General features: G+C 44.8%; 2 protein-coding genes across 7 annotated transcripts in view; both read left to right on the top strand.

The window, feature by feature from the left end:
* LRP4 (LDL receptor related protein 4) overlaps positions 1–16368 on the top strand; it is an 83085-nt gene extending 66717 nt beyond the window's left edge. For 2 of the 3 annotated variants that reach the window (XM_021533348.3, XM_077784176.1), the window contains exons 20-38: positions 746–947; positions 1297–1486; positions 1720–1851; positions 2517–2657; positions 3358–3444; positions 3648–3819; positions 3902–4064; positions 4308–4533; positions 5909–6212; positions 6501–6719; positions 7030–7164; positions 7411–7519; positions 7844–7988; positions 8524–8637; positions 8936–9059; positions 10035–10102; positions 10702–10789; positions 11197–11338; positions 13076–16368. In XM_021533348.3, coding sequence (XP_021389023.2) covers positions 746–947; positions 1297–1486; positions 1720–1851; positions 2517–2657; positions 3358–3444; positions 3648–3819; positions 3902–4064; positions 4308–4533; positions 5909–6212; positions 6501–6719; positions 7030–7164; positions 7411–7519; positions 7844–7988; positions 8524–8637; positions 8936–9059; positions 10035–10102; positions 10702–10789; positions 11197–11338; positions 13076–13411 — 3097 coding nt within the window. In that variant the 3' untranslated portion in view covers positions 13412–16368. Of the gene's footprint in view, positions 1–745; positions 948–1296; positions 1487–1719; positions 1852–2516; positions 2658–3357; positions 3445–3647; positions 3820–3901; positions 4065–4307; positions 4534–5908; positions 6213–6500; positions 6720–7029; positions 7165–7410; positions 7520–7843; positions 7989–8523; positions 8638–8935; positions 9060–10034; positions 10103–10701; positions 10790–11196; positions 11339–11892; positions 11962–13075 lie in introns of all 3 variants that reach the window. The other variant, XM_077784177.1, reaches the window with a different exon arrangement.
* Positions 16369–18082: 1714 nt separating this feature from the next.
* Positions 18083–21278, top strand: part of CKAP5 (cytoskeleton associated protein 5) — a 53022-nt gene continuing 49826 nt past the window's right edge. For 3 of the 4 annotated variants that reach the window (XM_021533361.3, XM_021533360.3, XM_021533350.3), the window contains exon 1: positions 18085–18225. The gene's annotated coding sequence lies outside the window, so the exon portion shown is untranslated. Of the gene's footprint in view, positions 18226–21278 lie in introns of all 4 variants that reach the window. The other variant, XM_077784175.1, reaches the window with a different exon arrangement.

Here is a 21278-nt window from a genome sequence, read left to right as displayed (position 1 = left end):
CCTGGTTCTTTGGTTTTGTAGAATTTTCTTTCTCACTGGTGCCATTGTTCTACAACCCGCTAGTGACTGAAACTAGAGATGTGATTTTTAGATGCTAATAGAACAAGATAAGCAGAGGTAATTGCCTGTTGTGCTGTGGAACTTGCAGGAGCTGGCTGGCTTTTTCATTTGTTTATCCTGGGCATGTAATAACTAAAGATGTGGTACAAAAATATTGAGAATGGGGCCATCTAGATGTTTTCTATTTCTCTGTTTCACATATATGTTGAATTTGTAATCAAACTCCCTGCTTATCAACTAGAGTTTGAGTCAGAAGGATGTTCTCAGACCTTTTGGAGGTGGGGATAGGGTGGATAGGAAAAAGTTCACCAGCAATTGCTTTAGAAGCATTGAATGTCTTGAATGAAATGCTATTCTTTCCTTGAGTAGATTATTGGAAGATGAATGCAGAAGAGTGTAAAGGGCTAGTGGTGTACACTGGTAAATAAACAATTAATTTTTAGGTATTGACCTATTTTCTTGAACTTTATCAAGTTCAAGAAATTGTAATTGGGACAGCCCATGAGCAGTAGAAGGTATATAAATTTGAGTATGATCTTAGGTACATTACAAGAGCCCAAGGCTGGACATGAGTACACTACTAGTTTAATGCTTCTTCCTGCTATGGCCTGAAGACACCAGACTCCCTTGTTTCTCTGGCAGTGAAAAAGTGTTGTCATTCACTTCTGTCTGGGCTTCTTCTTAGGTTCATGTACTGGACTGACTGGGGAGCTAACCCAAAAATTGAACGTGCTGGGATGGATGCCTCAAACCGCTTGGTGATCATTTCCTCCAACTTGACATGGCCCAATGGCTTGGCCATTGACTACGAGTCACAGCGCTTGTACTGGGCAGATGCAGGCATGAAGACCATCGAGTATGCCAGTCTGGATGGAAGCCACAGGAAGGTAAGGGAGCTGTCTTTGAGGAGCAGGTCTGGGAGTCTGAACACAAAGTGATGATGGTTCCTGCCTCTTTTTCCAATGGAAAGGAAAATTTACAAATCAAAGTACACAGTGGCTTTCACTGAGAGAAAAGAGCTCCCTTTCAATTTGAAATTGTGTGACAGAAGTTTGAGGGCTAAGATTGCCTCATCATTCTCCTTGTGCTGTGATTATATGTTACAATGTTGAGAGGGAGCAAGCAAAGCCTCTTCTCCTTTGTGACTTCATAGTCACTAATATATATATTTTTAAATAATATTTTAATTTGTATAATATAATATTTTTCTTTGGGTGATGGGGGTAATCTGAGCAGGTGCTGATTGGGAGCAATCTGCCACACCCCTTTGGACTTACTCTTTATGGTGAGAGAATCTACTGGACAGACTGGCAGGCCAAAAGCATCCAGAGCGCAGACAGGAGGAGCGGGCAGTCTCGGGAAACACTGCAGGACAATCTGGAGAATCTTATGGATATTCATGTTTTCCACCGGCACAGGCCACCAGGTACAGAGCTCACGCCAAGCCCCACTGCGCTGAGAGCTTGCTCAGGCTCTGCCGTGTGGCACCTTTTTTCTGACCTGTCAGCCCTCATTTTCTTAAGTGTCTGTGTGGAGTATGAGAGCATGAGAATTAACTCTTGATTTGGTATTTGAGGGCATTCTAGAATGCATTTCTATAGCTGCTACATCCCTTTTTTGTGCTACTCGATCATGGATTTCTCATCCTCTTTTTCATAGTACATACAGCATGTGAAGTTAACAATGGAGGCTGCAGTCACCTGTGCCTTTTGGCACCTCTTCCAAAAGGTTACAGCTGTACTTGCCCTACAGGGATCAATCTGCAATCTGACGGCAAGACCTGCTCCCCTGGTGAGTGTTCTCTGTAGAATCCTCGTTGTAGTTTTGTATCAGAGCTACATTTTGCCTCTGCTGTGTTAGAGAACAAATTTCACTTTTATGTGCTTATGTGCTTTACACCTTGAAAAACCCATTTGGTGCCTGTACCTTCAATTTGAGTGGGAATTACTTAAAGAAACTTACTGATCAATGGATTGATGAAGGATGCATTTTTCTTGAAATTATGTTGGCCAGCTAAACCAAATGTCACATTTTTTCCCTATACTTTTGCCCTAATATTGAGGTGAATTCTTAAACTACAAGGTGATACATTGTTTAATAGGTCTGTATACACTCCTTCTCTGAGGACGGTGGAAGGTACTTGGCTTCAGGCCATGGTACATCCACTTTTCCTCCCTAGCAGGAAAAAAGTGACTCCTAATTTCAATTTCCCACACATTTTAGCAGAATTAACTCTTCTGTGAGTGTTATGCCTTTCAACTTGGATGTACTGGAGCATTAAATGATGCTCAGAAAAGTGATACTTTTGTGCACAGACTGTCCATAAGCCAAGATCTGTCTGGGACACTTTTCCTTTTCCACTGAAGTGGATGTAAACTCTAGAATACTTGATAAATGATGCCTACAGTTGACTGAACTTGTTCCTCACTATTATCTGTCCATTGTCCACTCTGCAGGAATGACCAGCTTTCTGATCTTTGCCAGAAGGACTGACATCCGGATGGTCTCCCTGGATATCCCCTACTTTGCAGATGTTGTTGTCTCAGTCAATGTCACCATGAAGAACACCATTGCAATTGGAGTGGATCCTCATGAAGGTTTGAACTTCTTACTGTACCTGACTGTGCTTGAAAGGCAACAAGTAACTTCGTATCTAAATGTCTGAGTAAAGACCCAGGCACAGATCTTACTGTAGACTGTGGATTTGGGTAGGTTTTTATTTTTCTTGTATGTGCTGCAAATAATTTGTTTGCAGTGAGGAAAGGAATATCCTTACAGGAAAGTAGAGAACCCAAACTATATGGAAAAAAACTGCCCACAATATCGAGTGGGGTCCCTGTGCATTTTGGATTTAACAAAGTTCCTCTTGCTTGAGACCTTTTACAACAGTAGAGCTGAGACGCTGGTTGTTCATGTATAGTAAACATCTGATGCTGTGCTGGATGTAAATACTGTTGCACTGTAAGGTAGGTGATCTCATTTTGAGAAGTCAGATGTGGAACTCTGCTACTAGCTGATGGCATTAGATGTTCTCCATACCTTTGTGAAGGTCAGACCTTGTGTAAATGTCCTACATATTTTGGGGAAAATTGGAACAAGAAAAATTGCACTGTTTTATCACTCTAGCTTGATAATCTTTTGCTGTTATTATTCCTGTACAACCAGATCCATTTTGAATGGTGTAGCAGGTAGTCAGACACCTGGATCTGTTTTTTAAGGATTTTGCTCTTTGGTTGTTGGGGTTTAGTTTGGTTTTGTTCTGGGGTTTTTCAAGTTTCTCTTCCTTCTTCCATCCAGGAAAGGTTTACTGGTCAGACAGCACTTTGCGGAAAATCAGTCGCGCTGCCCTTGATGGCTCACAATTTGAGGACATCATCACTACAGGTGAGGGAGGTTTTGATCTGAGAGCTTCTTGCTTCTATGCAGTATGAAAAGAGAGATTCTCTATACCCTCGTAGAATACATTTTTGGTAGAAAGGCAAGCAAAGCTTAAAGCAGTTGCCTAGAGATGGACAAGATTAATACTAGAAATTCCTGACTAAACTGGGAGAAAAAGTAGTGACCAAAATGTTTTGCTATTTTCTCAGGTCTATTGACTACAGATGGGCTGGCTGTGGATGCTATCGGCAGGAAGATATACTGGACAGATACAGGAACAAACCGGATTGAAGTGGGCAACCTCGATGGCTCCATGAGGAAAGTCTTGGTCTGGCAGAACCTGGACAGCCCTCGGGCAATAGCTTTATACCATGAAATGGGGTTAGTGTTGTCAAGAGATTGTCTAGGAATTACACAGGACTTCTGATTTCCTTTTCTGTAATACTTGCTGATTTTTCCTCAGGTATATGTACTGGACAGACTGGGGTGAGAATGCAAAGCTGGAACGCTCTGGGATGGATGGCTCTGGACGTGTGGTGTTGATCAGTAACAACTTGGGCTGGCCTAATGGACTGGCAGTGGATAAGGCTGGGTCTCAGCTGCTCTGGGCTGATGCACACACTGAGGTCTGATTGTTCTTCAATATTGTTTGTCATTGGGTTTTTGGTAGCCTGGAGGCTGCTTTCAAGCTCTTAAGCAAGTTGTGGAAAGAGGAAGGGGAATGTAAGCTTTTCTGAGAGTATGGGCTATGGAGGGAGGGTGAACCTGAATAACATCACTCACCGAGGCTATTTCCCCCTTGCTACAGTAAGTGCTAGCAAGAGGAGAAGTGTTTTGAGTATGGGCTGATGTTCTGCTTCTTCCTGTAGCGGATCGAGGCTGCGGATCTCAATGGTGCGCACCGCCGCACCCTGCTGTCTCCAGTGCAACACCCCTATGGCCTCACTTTGCTGGACTCTTACATCTACTGGACTGACTGGCAAACTCGCAGCATTCACAGGGCTGACAAGGACACTGGTGCTAATGTTATCTTGGTGAGGGCAAACCTGCCTGGCCTTATGGATATTCAAGCTGTTGACAGGGCACGGCCCCTGGGTAAGTTGCTCCCTAGTTGGTGGGTGTCGGTGGTGGCGAGGGGAGTCCTTCAGAGCTGTCATTGGGAAACAGTCCTTTGGTGTAAAGCAGGAGTGATAGAGTGACTTCTCAAAAATCAGCTTTTTTTTCTGATGCCTTCTTTTTCTTCCCTCTTCAACTGTTTTTGCACCCTTCCTTGTTTACCCAGCTCTATAGATCTAGTGTTGATTACTGCATTCTTTTTGACCCCTTTGTTCCATTTCCTTCATTAGACTGCACCGACAACCTCATTTTTACACAGAGGAGAGCCCACTTTCTTAGGAGAAATGAACAAGTCATGCTTTATTAGGCTTCACCAGACTGTACTGACATTGGACTATTTCCCTTTTTTAACTCCAGAAGACTCTAATTCTTCTTAAACCAGTTGCTGACATATTATTTCAAGTTCTAGTATTATTTCCCAGTCATTGCAGGCTTCATCTTCTTGTCTGCCTCTTTGCTCTGCAAAATCTCTGCTGCTTTAGTTGCTCTTAATATATCATTTTGTCCAACTATTCTGTGCCAGAGTCAATTCTTTGTTACTCTTTGCATATCCTAACACCCCATCTTACCTCCTTGCTTTTCAGTGGAAATTATTGCTTTGTGCTGTGGTTTTATTTTGGTGGAATTTTCCCCAACATGTACTTGTACAGAAAATTGTGCTGCTTTTCCTGTGGTTACTAACAGCAGAACATCTCTCTTGACTGCGTAACTTGGCAATATCACTTAAAGCTAACCAAAAGTCTAGCCATCATCTCCACATTGTCTTCTTCCTACTCCCTGCACCTGTCTCCTGGGCTTATTCCCTCTTAGTAGATGTATGCTGGGTTCTTTACAATTAAAAAAAAAATTATATGACCCTAATATGTCAGGCACTTCCAGCAGGCTTCTCTGATGCCTTTGTTTACTTGCCACTTTGTGCAGCTAAGTTGAAACAGAAGCTTCTTTGTCAGCCTGGTCTCTGGTGCAGTCACACTATTTCCATACAGGGTTGTATCTTCCTGTCAGCATTACCACTTGCAGCAAGAATAAAATTAAACAGCAGTTGCATAAATCTGTGAGCATTTGGCTGTTTCTTTTTCCATGGGAAAGCTATGATTAACAAGGAATACAGCTTAAGATTTTTCTTCTAATGATCCCACTTCTTCTAGACCCTCCTGGTCTCCTTTGCCAATCGTGACCATACCGACAGTGAATCTTGCAGGGGTGGGGAGAGCATCTCTACAAAGGGCTTGTAGATTCCAAGCAAGGCTGGGATGGTACAGATGAACTCAGGTGCTAGCAAGTTGAGCATGTATGTAGCTTGTAAAGCTTTGGTCTGTCAGATCCTAAAAGTATGCTTTCCCTGTTTCTTAAGGCTTCAATAAATGTGGAGTTCGTAATGGTGGTTGCTCCCACCTTTGCTTACCTCACCCCACTGGTTTCTCCTGTGCCTGCCCCACTGGTATCCAACTGAAGAGAGATGAACAGACATGTGACTCTTCTCCAGAGACCTACCTACTTTTCTCTAGCCGTGCTTCCATCCGTCGTATCTCGCTGGACACCAGTGACCACACAGATGTGCACATACCTGTTCCTGAGCTGAACAATGTCATTTCTCTGGACTATGATAGTGTGGATGGCAAGATTTACTACACAGATGTATTTCTTGATGTTATCAGGTAGGTGCCAGTCAACTGCTTGGCCAGTGCCCAGGTCACCCAGTGACTTGTGCTGAGTGTACCAGTAAACCGGGTAGACTGAGCACCGCACCAATACTTACACCTTGTCTTTGGTACACAGCATCATGTGATCAATGAACTCATGTTGAAGGTGTGTTTAACCTGTTGGAGACAGGGGTAAAAAGTATTAGGGAGGTATTAGTATGCAGTGGGCCTGTGATTGATGGAGATCCAGCTTTCCAGGAACTACCTGTTCCTCACTGCTGTTTGTCATTGATTTTGATCCAGGCGGGCTGATCTGAATGGCAGCAACATGGAAACTGTTATTGGTCAGGGTTTGAAGACTACGGATGGCCTGGCAGTGGACTGGGTTGCCAGGAACCTCTACTGGACAGACACAGGACGCAATACCATTGAGGTGGCGAGACTGGATGGAAGCTCCAGGAAAGTGCTGATCAATAACAGCCTGGATGAACCTCGAGCCATTGCTGTCTTTCCCAAGAAGGGGTAGGTATGGGGTTATTGGTGGGGCAGGGGGAAGGGCTGCACAGAGACAGGCTGGAAGAGGAAGTTGTGGGAGGAAGAAGAGATGTACCATGTGAATCTGCAGTTACCAGTAAGGGGTTGACTGTGAGTGACTTGTAGTAGTCTGGCAGACAGTGAATTTGAAGGTTGGGCAGAAAGCTGTGAGAAGCAGGTTACAGACTATATTGTATTTTTTGAACCTGAAGAATCTGGCAGTTTCATTCATAACTAAAACTTCCTTGGGCTAAATAAAATGGTCTTTTCTTCTTACACTTGCCTTTTATCTCTTCAGGTATCTCTTCTGGACAGATTGGGGTCACATTGCTAAAATTGAACGGGCAAACTTGGATGGCTCTGAACGTAAAATCCTGATTAACACTGACCTAGGATGGCCCAATGGATTGACTTTGGATTATGACACCAGGAGGTCAGTGAAAGATTTTTCTATACTTGCATAAGTTTAAGGGGTGTAATAAAATTTTTAGCCCTCTTAGTTTCATTTATTGGAGTAGCACTGTGGGTTTGGGTTTGGTTTTGGGGTGTTTTGAGGCTTTCTTCTTCAGTTTTTTATTTCCTGATCCATCTTACAATTCAATGATCTTGGTCAGTAAATGACTAGAAAGTAAAGAGAGGTCGTATAGATGGAAGCTCACCTCTTCCCCTGTGCCTTCAGGATATACTGGGTGGATGCTCACCTTGATCGCATAGAGAGCTGTGACCTCCATGGGAAGCTACGACAAGTGTTGGTCAGCCAGGTGTCACATCCCTTTGCTCTGACACAGGTGAGAAGATTTTCCTGCTGCTGCTTACTGGGGTGTTGATGAGTTTGTACAGTGGAGTTTGGGAACAGGAAAGTGTTACAATCTGAGGAAACAAAGATGGCTGAGGGGATAGTATTTAAAATCTTCTCTGGAGCTAACAAAGGAAGTTTATCTGAACTGTGGGGTGTAGACAGTCATCTTCTTTACAATAAGAGGGTAAGGGTTTGAAAAGGCCTTTGTTTTGAACCTTCTGCCAGTGGCATATGTTTTTATGAGTACCCTGTGTCTACATGACTAAACATGCTAATAATGGCTGTGATTTTTCTTTACTGTCTCCCTGAGCAGCAGGACAGATGGATATACTGGACTGACTGGCAAACAAAATCTATCCAGAGAGTGGACAAATACTCTGGGCGGAACAAAGAGACAGTCCTAGCCAATGTTGAGGGATTGATGGATATCATTGTGGTTTCTCCTCAGAGACAGACAGGTAAATAGAAGGACCTTGATTCAGGCAAATTCTAATTGGAGATCAAAAGAACTCTTTAACCACTGCACTATTGTGGATGTCAAGTAAGGATGACATACTTTTTTTACGCCCAAACTATTCACACATCTTCCTTTAGCTCATTCCTTGCCTGCCTGTGACTTTTCAGTCAGGTACATATTAATGGTGTTCTATTAAAACTTTGATTAGCAAATGTCACTTTCTTGCTATTCGCCCAACATTGTGTTAAAACAGAAGAATGTGAGGTTTTTTTTTTAAATCTTTGCAACTGTGTTGTCTGGGTTTCTGTCTAAAGATTTCCACTACCTTCCTTTCAAGACTGTTCTGATCCAATTCAGTGTTTGGCTATTGTCATCACTTTCTTAGCAATCAGATGATGGGCACATGCATGTGAACAAATATAATAACTTACCAGATTTCTAAGTAGTATTTCTCACTGAGCAGCAAAGAAGGTTGTTGCTCTGAGCCCCTTTTTGTTCAGATGTAACATATTTAGGAAATTGTTTGTTCGTTCCAGGTAGTAATGCTTGTGGAGTCAACAATGGAGGCTGCACTCACCTCTGCTTTGCCAGGGCTTCTGACTTTGTCTGCGCATGTCCAGATGAACCAGATGGGCGGCCCTGTTCTACGAGTGAGTTTAATGAGTGTCACCTGGGCAGTAGCTTCCGTAAGTGAGCCACTGCTACTGCTTATGCAGTGGCAGCCAGAGCAGCTGAAGCTCTCCGGTGTATAGATCTTATGCAGTCATATATTGGAACTGAGGCCAGTGGTTGTAAGTGGTAGAGCCTTCTTGTCCTTTCTGCTGACAGACTGGGTTCGAGATGGGAAGGCTGCTCATATAAACTATAGAGTTTTGGAAATGGCCTATCAGACTTGTTTATCTGTCCCACAAAGTTGGAGTCCTGCTTATTTTTCCTCTGTTGTTCTAGTTCCTGGTGTGGTGCCCCCTGGTCCGGAACCAACCAGTAAAAGTGAGAGAAGTCAAACACTGCCTGGCAGACTAGGTACTTCAACAACCAAACCTCTCACATCTCTGGAAACAGTGGAGAGAAAGTAAGTGTTCTTGTTCTCTTGGAATTGGTGTGTGAAAGGCCCAGCTTTTGCAAGGTTCCACATGCAAGCCCCCTCTGGTTACCACTATCCGAATATACCTATCCCTAGCCAAAAGCGGATAGTCCATCACCAGATTTCACATTCTTAATGAATTAAGCTATTATGACAAACATGCAGTTGAGATGGCAAGAAACAGCTGGAGATACTTTCTGTCCATTTTGATGAAATGTGTGTGTAGGCTGACTGTACTGAAGTGTTAAAATCAGCCTTTAGCTCATATGTCATTCATTTGATAGATTTTTGAATCTCCTAATTTTGAGAACCTATTTATGAGAGTAGGACAGAGTCTGTTGCTTCAATTCACTGAAACATCTCGCACTAGACCTGCATAGCTGAGGTAATGGCTCTGCCCTGGGAAGGGGATAGCTTCCTTGGGGCAGAACAGAATCTTTGCAGCTCTAAGATTTAAGTTACAATGCAGGTAGTTAAGAGACTCTGTTCTGCTAATTCCCTACAGCCTGCTATTTATACAGCTCAGCAAAAGAGTGGCTCTATAGTATATGTTTGAGTAATTTACAGAGCAAAACTTGCACTTTGTTGAGTATGATATATTGGACAAAAATGTCTTTGTGCTGACTCTGAGACATTTTGGGTTTTCTTCAGCACTGATGCTAAAATTTGTTTCCTGAAAGATATGAGTACACCTGTGTACCCAAGAGGCAAATCTAGAATGAATTGGATATAAAGATACTGCAGACCAATAGTAGATATATCCATGCACACCCCCTATATATATGTATGTATATGGTTGCCTCTTCTCTGGATGCAGAATACTGAAGAAGAAAAAGACCTGTGTTTTTTTAACTGGAAAGGGAAGGGATATCAGTGCTAGCCCATTCCATCCTGTTTTTTTGATACCTTTGTTACTGTTGATTCTGCTTTCAGTAAGCAAATAACTGTCCTTCTGTCATTCAGCTGCTCTGACAAAGATGCTAGGCAAGGCTTGTGCACTCGGGCCAATGAGGCAGTGTTGGCCACCATGGGTGAGTTGCTTTTCTTTAACTCTTCTCCACCGGGGTTGTTCCTCCAGATGTGCTCAGAGCATTCCAGTCCATAGTGCCAGAAACTGAAATTTCTGAAACTCAGACTTCAATTACTCAAATGCCTTCTGAGTAGAGCAAAATGCCTCTATAAACATTCATTAACCTAGATGGGAACTTTTCCAAGTGACTCTTTGGTCTGAAGCATAGTTCTGTTTTCTTTCATCCTATACCTCATCCACTGGGTTCTTCCCATTAATAGTACTCTATTTCACTGTCTCCTTTGTGTTTAGTTAAAGATGGTTTACTGTAGTAATTGCTTCCCAGTGCAGGAGTAACCTGTCAGCAAGGGGGTCTAACTCCTCCATTACAACTCCATTACAAAGATCTTGGCACTTCTTGGTTTGCTGGGGCCTGGGTGAAAGTTGACTGTATGTTTGCTTCATATGAAGCCAAACAAAACCCTCTGCTAAACCTTAATGTGCTGACACTTTACATACTTCTGTATGGGTAAAGCCCCAGCATCAGGCATTACACCAAGGTCAGTATTATCCAGTGAAATATAAAATGAGTGCATAATTACCCTTGGTATTCACTTTCAGGAGAAGGACTGCACGTCAGCTACATTATTGGAGGTCTTCTCAGCATCTTGTTTATTTTGCTGCTTATTGCTGCTTTAATTATATATAGGTAAGTGATCTTTTTTTCACTCTGCTGGCCAATTGTAAGCTCTTGGGTTGTAGGAGAAGAAAATCCCTGAAAGCACAAAATCTTTCCTTATTGTCATTTACAGTCCTTTTTTCCTCTATTGGAAGGAGTGTTTGATGATTTTATTTGCAAGGTTTGAGTCCTATGCCTCTAAAGTGTTAGTCATGCAGTTCTACTATTTGAAACTTCATTGGCTAAATTTTCTGCAGAGAGCTTATGAGTTATGGACAGGGATGTGAGATAATTCGTATCTCAGTAAATGTGTGAAGCCAGGATTCTCTCCTTGAGGGACAGTGGAGATGGCTGAAGCCATCCACTCCTGAGCACTCAGGAACTTTGGATCCTGGTAGTGGGTTCCTGTGACTTTTCTGACAGCTCTTTCCCTCTAGGCATAATAAGTCCAAGTTTACGGACCCTGGCTTGGGGAACCTAACCTACAGTAATCCTTCATATCGGACATCTACCCAGGAGGTGAAGATTGAATCGATTCCCAAACCAACCATGTACAACCAGCTGTGTTACAAGAAAGAGGTAAGAGCTGCTACTATGGAGCCCAGCTCAAGCTGCTGTTGAGTATTACAGGCCTCACTATGTGGAAGGATTGCAACTTGTGAGCATTTATTATAGGACACAGAAGGACAGCTTCAGTGAATTGTTCAGACTGCTATGGACATCAGCCAGCAGCACTTCTTCCCCAGTGAGCTGTAGTGAATTTGACCTGTCTTTAGTTCTCTGCTTCTTACCCACTCCCACTGTATCTTGTATTTCATTTGCATTGTGTGCTGGGCCTTGAAAGTGCATGAGCCAATTAAAATTGTCTTCCTTGGATGCAGGTCCTGGTTAGTGACTGTTGCACCAAGGTTGCTTTGGACAGTCACCAGTGAAACCAGGCAGCCAGAAGGGGTTTGGTAACAAGAAAGTGGCTCCTGGCTGTGCATGGTCTGAAAGGGGTGGGATAGGGGAAAAAAATAGAGCCCTTATTAAATAGAGCATTTTTAAGGTCAGAGGTCTGTACTTCATGCCACATGATGGAGAGAGTTCAACATATCTTGCAGCACTTAGTTTATCCTCTCTTTTCTCCTCAGAAGCTTTCTTATCACTCTGATAGCTTCTCATCTTCCCTCTTCTGATTTCCGTCCACATCCTCACGTCAGGTATCACTACTCTGTGTGTTTGATCCTGCCTCCCTCACACAAGCTCTGCTGTGTGGCCCAAGCGCTGTCCGTACTAATTGCTCTTTCTTGGTTTCCCCCCGCTTTTATGTCCTTAAACTAGCTGTACTGTCTGTCAGGAACATATAAGTAATTTTCTAAGGCAGATTCTTTGGTCTGGGCTTTGGCTATTCATACTCACTGATATTTTAAAAGGCAGTTTCTGTTAGAACTATTTATGATTATCTGTTAGATCGTTTAGTTCCTCTGGCAGGGATCACAGACTTACACAGGGGAGAGGTTTCCCTTACTATTTTTCAAAGGTACTATCCAATAGATTCCCCAAATCTTCAAGCCATTTTAGCCTTATTTATTAAGGATAAGCCAGGGTTATTTATCTGGGAATCTAAATCCTTTCTGCTTTTTTCTTAATGCCGATGTTCCTTGATATACACATATGTGTATTTCCCCACCGCCTCCACTTTCTCCTCAGGGATAGATCAGATGCTCCTTATTTCTCAGTGAGCCAAGTTAGATTTCACTGTTTTAATCTCAGTGTGGTCCCTTTTGCCTCTGATCATTTTCGTTGTTTCCCTATAATCTCCTTCCCCTATGCTGCTGTGAGACTTGGACTCAACAGTGGTGTTCCAGCTGTGCTTTGCTGAGAGGTGAATCTAGAATGACTCAGATGTAAAGATTTGCAAACCTAGAATTGATCTCCTGCCTACTTTTACCAGAGGTTTTCTGTCTGCTCCTACTTCCCATTTTGTTTGGTGGGGTTTTTTTCCTTTGTTTTTAGGTTCAGTGTTCTTACTCTCTTCTGTCAGGGAATATGTATAGTTGAATGAGAACAGCAACCTCATCCTCATTCTGCTTCCATGACTGAAGAATCATGGAGTTTGGAATGAGAGCCCTTTCAGGGAGGACTCGTCTGGGGGTGGTAAGGAACTAAAGGAAGCTTAAAGTGGGTTTTGTCATTGTGGCAGTTAAAGACAGTGGCTGTTTACATGGAGGTCCAGCTTTTTGTCTGCTTCACTGTCTTCATTCCAGCTCTGCACTGCTCTTTGCCATATTTTTCCATAGATGTATTTTTTTCATTCATCTGTCTTCTCCCTAGACTGGTCCTGACCACAGCTACACTAAGGAGAAGATCAAGATTGTGGAGGGAATATGCCTTTTATCCAGTGATGATTCCGAATGGGATGACCTTAAGCAGATTCGGAGCTCCCGTGGAGGGATCCTCCGGGACCACGTCTGCATGAAGACGGATACGGTCTCTATCCAGGCCAGTTCTGGTTCACTGGATGACACTGAAACTGAGCAGCTGCTACAGGAAGAACAGTCTGAATGCAGCAGTGTTAACACAGCAGCAGCCACTCCTGAGCGGAGGGGCTCACTCCCAGACACAGGCTGGAAACACCAACGCAAGCCCTCCACAGAGAGCGAGGTCTAAAGTACAAGTGGCTTTGGAAACAGTTGCACCCTCCCTACCCTCTGCTCTGCACAAAAAAGACAGGACTCTGCCTGCCTGGCAAGGAAGGGCACAGAGATCAGCCTCTCTTACGAGGGGCCTGAGACTGGGACTGCCTTTCAGCATGGAGCTTCGGCAGCTGTGTTGTTGTGTTTGGAGAAGGAGGATGGGTGGGTTGGTGGAAACCCAGAGACCCTTTTGACTCATTTTCACTGTCTGTGGTTTATTTATATGTTCCCTTTTCCTGGAAGTTGCCACATTAACTTCTGCAGCGACTCGTCTGGCCTGAGTCTGGTTGGGAGTTTCTGTTCCCTGGCAATCTGCAAGTCCTATGCCATCCAGCCCCTGGTCAATGCCCATGAAGAGAGCAGAGCTGCCTCATTGCTGGCTCCTGGTCACAGAAGTACTCCATGTCATTCCAGCACTAGCAGCACTCTTTGAGGCTTTGTGTTGAGGCGTCTCTGACATGAGAGAGGTCTTGGTATAGATGGGATATGCTTTGGGGCTCAAGAGGACACTGACACAGCATCAGGTCACCTTGTAAAGGCGTAAAGAGAATAACCAGGACTCACTTAATGAGAGCCTCACTGCTTACTTTCATATCTGCTACTAAAAACTTTAAGGAATGCTCAGATTGGAGCACTGTGTCTGTTGCTGGCAGTGGACACTGCTCTTATTCTCCCCTTTCCTGTTAAAACATGTTTCTACTCTGGAAAAACAAGAGTCAGCAAATGCCCCTTTCAGAATTGTTCCCTGAGTACTGGAGTCCTAGTGCTGAACTTGAGACAAGAAGAAACTAGTGTTTTACTTAGCTCTATAGAGCTAATGGGGGGAAATGGATCTCAGCAAGACCTATATTTTACTCATCTTTGCATAACTGATATATAAAAAAAGAAAAAGAAAATTTGCTAGGTCCCCACTAGTCCCAATTCTGCAAGGTCCCAATTATTTTAGCCTTTAGGACCTTTGATTACCATAATAAGGGAAAAGAGAAAATTCCTAGGTCGAGTCTTTCCCAGGGGAATGCTCAGTGCTGACAGTTAGGAACTGCTTTATTACTAGGCTGAGCCCATTTGACCTAGAATGGGAGACAATAATCAGGGAGCTGCAAGGACCATTTTAAGTAGTTGTTTATCAGATAGAATTGCACTTTAAGTTCTTCTGTTACCACTAAATAGCTCTCCTTGCCAAATAATTTTTCCCATCAGCTGCATGAGCTTCAGTTGTTCTCTGACCTCCAAGACTCTTACCCTTTAGAGAATGTCATTCTACCTTTGCAGCCAAAACCCGGCAACATCTGGAGCTGGGTCTTGCATGCTCCCAATGACTATTGCCACCTCTTCATACTCTCTTGTCATCTGTTTGTTCAAAAAGAAGAAAGATAAAATATTGCTTGACATTTCTTCAAAAACAAAATTTATATTAACCCCTCAAATCATATGGTATAATATTTACTATTAAGTCAGATCCTTGGAAGCAGAATTTCCCAGTGAAGAATTTCTCACTGCAAACTTTGTAACCTCTTTTATCTCATGGAAAGAGGTCAAGTACATTCCCATCCATGGTGTAAAGAGAGCGAAACATACACTGGGGTATGGTTCAGAGGTGGGGGGAGGGTACATCTCCCATGCAATATCTTTTTCAGCTGATTAAAAAGGAGAATCATCCTACTCTGCTCAAACCTTGTTTATATGCTAACAGGCCTGCTACCCCTGAAAAACATAGCAGTTTGCCTGTACTTTTCACAGCAGAGGTAGCTTTGTAGACAGGGGAAGGTTGCAGCTTCGACCTGGCTAGGTGGCTTGAGACTCTGTCCCTAACTGCACCATTGGGCTGACTGGTGTATATTCCTGTGGAAAATGAACTGGAGCTAAGGTTTGGGTTTCCCTGTGTTATTGTGGGACTCTTCCCTACTCCCAGAGGGATTTACTTTTATTTTTTTTTAATTAGATTTTTATTTAATTATTTATTTGTTTGACTCCAGCCTTGGAAGCATTGATTTTGTTGGGCAGAGGCACTTTTGGGTTGAGGTGTGGACTTGACTGGGAACTGAGAAAGGAGTGCATATCACTGACAATGGGCCCTGCCCACCTAAGCCACTTCACGCAGGGACAACACCAGAGGGCTCAAGCATAAGCAGAAGAATCAATTTGAGCAGAAACCATGTGTTGGGGCAGGGGCATCAGGGCTGGGAGTGGGGAGATTGGGGAGGAAAGCTCTGACCTGTAGGAGAGCTGGGTTTCTTTGGGTTTTGGAATGGGTTGCTTATGTGACCATGCACCAAAATCCTGAGGTGGGACAGGGGTGAAGGGAAACATCTGCCCAGACCTGTCACTTAAGATTAAGTCAGCCTGTCAGAGTAATTGCTGTTCAAGTCACAAGTGTGGAAGGGAAAGGAAAAATAGTCAGTCTTTTCAACAACTCATGGTGTTTGTGATCTCCACCCTGATCAATATTCTCTGCTGTTTCTTAGGAGACACCCTGTGCACTCCAGCCTAACAACTATTCATAACTGCTCTCTAATCCCTTCCTAAAATGATTATGGTGAAAAGGAGCAATAAAATGTCACACAGCCTCTTCTACCAGTGAGGTGGGCAGAAATTTGTGTCTTTTTTCTAGAGACAGCCCCAGTGAGATGCTGCCTTGGGGATGCATCGTGGTTCCCCAGTCTGGGGAAGAGAAGACCCTCGTTGCACTTAGGATGTTAAGAATGTAGAAAGGCTACTGGAGGAAGATCTCTTGAGCACTGATTTACTGTGTAAAAAGCAAACCTCTTTCCTGTCTGTCCTGAGCTAACGTCAGTGATTTCCATGTGTTCCTGTGTAATGGTTTTAACGTTACTCACTGGAGACATTGGATTTTCTGGAGTTATTTAACCACTGTGTTCAATATTTTAGGGGTTGATGATAATTTAATATAAATTTAGCTTTTCTTAACCACTCTGCCTGGCTTCTGGTTGTGAATCATGCATGTTATTTGGACTCTCCTTTGAATGAGGAACTCCTAAACCTGTTCAGACAGAACCTCAGCTTTGCTTCATTTCAGAGGAGCAAGAAGGTAGGAACAGATTTAGGTTCTTAGAAGCGTGATTGTAGCACACACTGTACCCCTATGATTTTGAATCAAGGGCCCAAGATCCTTTCACACACATAATACCTCTCACTCTGCCCCACCTTGCTTTTTCCTCCCCCTCTTTAACATGGCGACAGAAGGGGCTGTTCGTTTTGGCATGTACTAGAACTGTAGACATCTCAAGCCTCTGCTTCAGAACAAAATTCTGAAGAGCTGTTTTTCTTACTGTAGGGAGTGTTTATTTAAGTTCCTGTTGCCTTTATTTATAACCAAGAGTTTAAATAGTGTAAAAAGCTGAGTAATGAATGAAACATCACTAATAACTGACACTGCAGTACTAGTGACAATCTTGTAACACATTCTGTCCCTTTCTGATGAAAGAACTACCTAAAACAATTAAAACAACTGTATTTCTGCTCATTTCATAATTGAAGCACTGTGCAGAAGCCATTTCAGTCAGTTCATGAAAAAATTGCCTGACTTCCAAAAAATTGATGGTGCTCACGTGGCCATGGTGGTGAGAAGGCAGTGTAAGATTAACTGCAGTTGTGTGCATGGCATTCCGATGTCCCTTTGTCTTCTATTCTTATCACCCATAAAAATTGTTCCTTCAATTTTTTAAGCTGAAGTGAAGAAACAGGAGAGAAAACACACTGTGCTCCAAAAAAGTTCACAGAATAGGTCACGGTGGAGAGGACACTGTGGGTCACCTGAGCCAACCTCCCTGATAAAGCAGGGTCACCCCACAGTACACGGCACAGGATAGTGCCCAGATAAATCCTGTGATTTCCAGTGAGGGAGACTCCACAACTTCTCTGGGCCGTCTTGCGGTGCACAGTTACCCACACAGGAAAGAAGTTCCTCCTATTCAAGTGGGATTTCCTGTGCATCACTTTCTGCCCTTTTCCTCTTGCTCTGTTGCTGGGCTCCACCGAGCAGAGCCTGGCTCCATCCTGTCAGCCTCTCTTCAGATACTGACAGACATTGATGAGGTCCCCTCTCAGCCGTTTCTTGAGTTGCTGCTTTGCAAACTCACTGACCATAGGAAAGAAGAGAAGGTCCATTCCTCTGTAACAGGATCTTCCTCAAAGCCGAATCCATCAGCTCCGAGATGCTTTAGTCCATTGCCAGCGGGTCCCGCAGCGTCACCCGGCTGCCTTAGGACCTGCGCCTCTCGCCAGGTGCTGCTCCGGCCGTAGAGGGCCCGGCAGCCCCATAGTGCTGCCTCCCTGGGGACACGGCGGCGGCCGAGAGAGCGGGCGGGCACGCCTCCGTAGTTCCCGAGCGGGGTGCGCCCGGGCCGCTGCCGCTGGAGGCCGCCCCCGGTCCCGGCGCTGCGCTCCCCCCGCCCCGGCGCTGCGCTCCCCCGGTCCCGGCGCTGCGCTCCCCCCGCCCCGGCGCTGCGCGCTCCCCCCGCCCCGGCGCTGCGCGCTCCCCCCGCCCCGGCGCTGCGCGCTCCCCCCGCCCCGGCGCTGCGCTCCCCCCGCCCCGGCGCCGTCTCGGGAGCGCGCGGAGAGCACGCGCTGCGGCTGCCGGATTCAAACGGGCCAATAAGAGGCGCGGGCGGCAGCGCAGGCGGGGCTGGCTGCGGCCAATGGGTGCGGCGGACACTGGGAGGTGCGGGCGGTGCTGGCGATTTCAAACCCCGCCGAGCAGCCGCCGGACCGTCACCGGCCCGACCCCCCGGGCCCAGGGGAGACCCCGCTGTCCTCGTTCCTTCCCCGGTGAGCTCGGGCCCTATTCCGTTCGCTGTCCGCGCCCGTGGGAGGGCGGCTAGGCCTTCCTCCGCCGCCAGGCCCGAGCCTCGCGGTCTCTCCCGGGGAGCGAGGGCAGGCGCAGTCCCTGTGGTGCGACATCTCCCCACGGGGATGGCCCGCGGGCTGCGGCGGCATCCTCCCGCAGAGCCCGGCGGCGTGAGGGTCGCGGCTGGTAGCGGCGGGAGGCCGCGGCCTGCGCCGCGCCGCGGAGGTGCGGCTCGCTCAGGCCGCCCGCCAGCCGCGGGGCGATGGGGCCGGTGGCGGCCGCGGGCTCGGCGCCTCCGTCCGTTGGGGCCTGGGGCTGCCGAGGGCGGCCTTCCGTGGGAGCCGGCCGGGGCAGTGGGCCCGGGAGCCGTCGGGGGAACCGGGCACCCCTTAAGGGAAATGCGGACCGGGCGCCGTCTGTCCCCTGAGGCTGCGTGCAGGATCGGTTCCCCCTCTAGAATGTCCGAAGGAAAACGTTCTCTGGGTGATTGTAGTCCTAACAGCAAAGGCGCGAGCTCGTGTCCTATTTCTGCAGCTCTGTTGGTGCGTGCGAGTGTTAAGATTGCCAGAGCCCCTCACTAGGAGATGCTCCTGTTGAATCCTCTCTAGTATATGCTGGCTAGAAGTGTGTGTACCATGTTTCTGCACACACACCTTTCCCGCATTTCATTTGATTTTGTTTCTGAAACAGACAGTGTTATGATTCTTCCGAAGACAGTATTTTTCAGGCTGGTGTGCAGAGGGTTTTGCTCCTGAATCTGGTGCTCTGTCAGTGGCAGACTGGCACTTTTTGGGTCGGAAGACAGGAAGTTGAGGAATGGTACTTCTATGTGCCTTAAACAAACCGGGATTCTGTTCTAAGAATAAAAATTTTTAAAAACAATATGTGCTACAGTCTTCTAACTGATTTGGGTTTGTTGTGTGTAATATATCTGATCATTCTGCGGTTTTTAACTTTTTGCTGATTTTAGTGTTTGATTTTTTGCTATTTCTGCTGAACTGCAGTGCAGTTCAAGTTGCCTTGTGCATGTGAGAAGGGCATGAGTAGTTGCTGGGATGTTGAGCTAGCAGCAATGGGAGCCCTTCCTAATGTATTACTTGTGTATCAAAGAAAGAGTTGCTATAGGCTTTCAGTGAATCTATTAGTTTGAACCTGTAAAGCTGCTTAGTTCAGAATGCATGGAGTCTCGAGTATGGGAGTATTCTAATGGTCTACTCACAAAAGTCTGTTGCTAAAACTTTGAGAAAGGTTCACCTCAGGAGATGGAAGGATTTGAGTGCAGATTGCCTATATACTGTTGACCCTTTAGTGTCCAACATGAGATCAGTTGATTGTACAAAATTTAGAATTTGGTTTGGTCTTCTTGCCTCAGGCTTGGCCTTTCTTTGAACTTTGCTGTTTTGATAGCTTCCCCCCATATTGAACTTACTAATTCACTGTTTGGTTTTTTTTCTACTCCAAGAATTCTGATAGGGCTAAGCCTTATAAGCAACATTGAGAGAGTGATATATGAAAGTAGAATTGCTGGCAAATGGCCTTCAGGTAAAACAGACTATTTCTGAACAAATGGTTGCAGATGTAGTGAAAGTAATTCTCAAAACCACAAAGTTGGATAGATTAACTAGGTGACCTGTTCTAGGAAAAATTATGTGATGACTTGACAAAAATAAATTTGAATTTTAGAAGTATGGGAGTTATTCAGACTGCTTTAGATCTGTATTGATGGACAGTTTCTCCCTTGGTATTGTAATATGAAAAAAGGGAATGCATGGTGATGGAACATGATTCCTGGTTCTTGTACACATAGGACTTGTATTTTGTCAGACTTAACTTTCATGCTGGCTCTTGCCCTTCCCCTTGTATGGGCCAGTTATGTAAGCTGTGCCTCTGCCTCTGAAAACTTGGTCTGCCACAGTGGGTCTGTGCTCTCATATCAGAGTCTACTAAAATGGGAATGTATTTCATAGTCAATTTCAGTGTAATGTTATAAATTGCTTCACTCTGTGTGTTTGGTGATAAATTACAAAGCAACTTAGCATGTTGTATGCTCCTTCAGTCAACCTTTTCTCTTTTTTTGCTACCCAGTTGTCATCTGCAGCACTTCTGTTTGCCCCTTCTTATCACTTACACACATCTTGAACAGTGCATCCAATTAGAAACTGCTATGAATGTTTTGTGGAGTGGGGATAGCTATCTTAATTACCTAATTTGGAGGATTTTGTTGTGTAGGATGCATGACTGGAAAGACACTTGAGAGATGTAAATTCTTGCAAACCTTTAATTAAGGTTTTCAAAATCATGGTCAGTGTTCATCTGCTTCCCTTTTTTCCGTTCCTACCTCTCCTCGTCCCACACTACCAGCAGCTCTCCTTATATGGTTTATAAAAGAAATATATAAACTTGTATTGCTAATCTGTTTGTAAACTATTTAATGTAAATGGTTTGTCAAGTCTGCCAGAGTAGGATGGCATTAAAGTCATTTGCATCTGTAGCAGAGTGGTTGGTTCAAGACAACATAGTCCAAGACTAAGATGGTGTTGCTTTGCTGATGCTTTGTTGTAGACTGTTCCCAGTGGTTCCTGTTATATGGGTGGAGTTCTGAAGTGACATTAAAAAGCCTTGTACCCTTTTGTTTAAACTAAATATTGCCTTGCACTGGGCAGTGTTGCTCTGGCTTGTTTGAATAAAGAGTCTCTTGACCTGAGCACTTGTACATTGTCTGGGGTTGTCTATGACAGCTCGATTGCTGCAAATGTCAGATGTTGAAAAGCAGAAGTAGAGTGAGGTGGTAGGAAATGTAACTTGGACAATTATTCAGTGGGAAGCGTGGCTGGTGCTGGTGGTGCCTGGAAGAGGCTTCTTTCTTCAGCTAGCTAAAAGGATGGCTGGAGAAATACAGCCTTTCGTCACATGGCTTGATGCTTTTCTGAGGAGGAAGCAAGTGACACCCAGTTCACACCATATCGGCTTCTTCAGTTGTTGCAGAAGATAGTCGCTATTATCACTATAGAAAAGGCATCTCAAAATGTCAGAC

The sequence above is a fragment of the Lonchura striata genome, chromosome 6 (assembly GCF_046129695.1).
Source record: "Lonchura striata isolate bLonStr1 chromosome 6, bLonStr1.mat, whole genome shotgun sequence".
Classification (NCBI taxonomy): domain Eukaryota; kingdom Metazoa; phylum Chordata; class Aves; order Passeriformes; family Estrildidae; genus Lonchura; species Lonchura striata.
The sequence above is the reverse complement of the archived record's forward strand: the minus strand, read 5'-3'. Positions and strand labels throughout refer to the sequence as shown.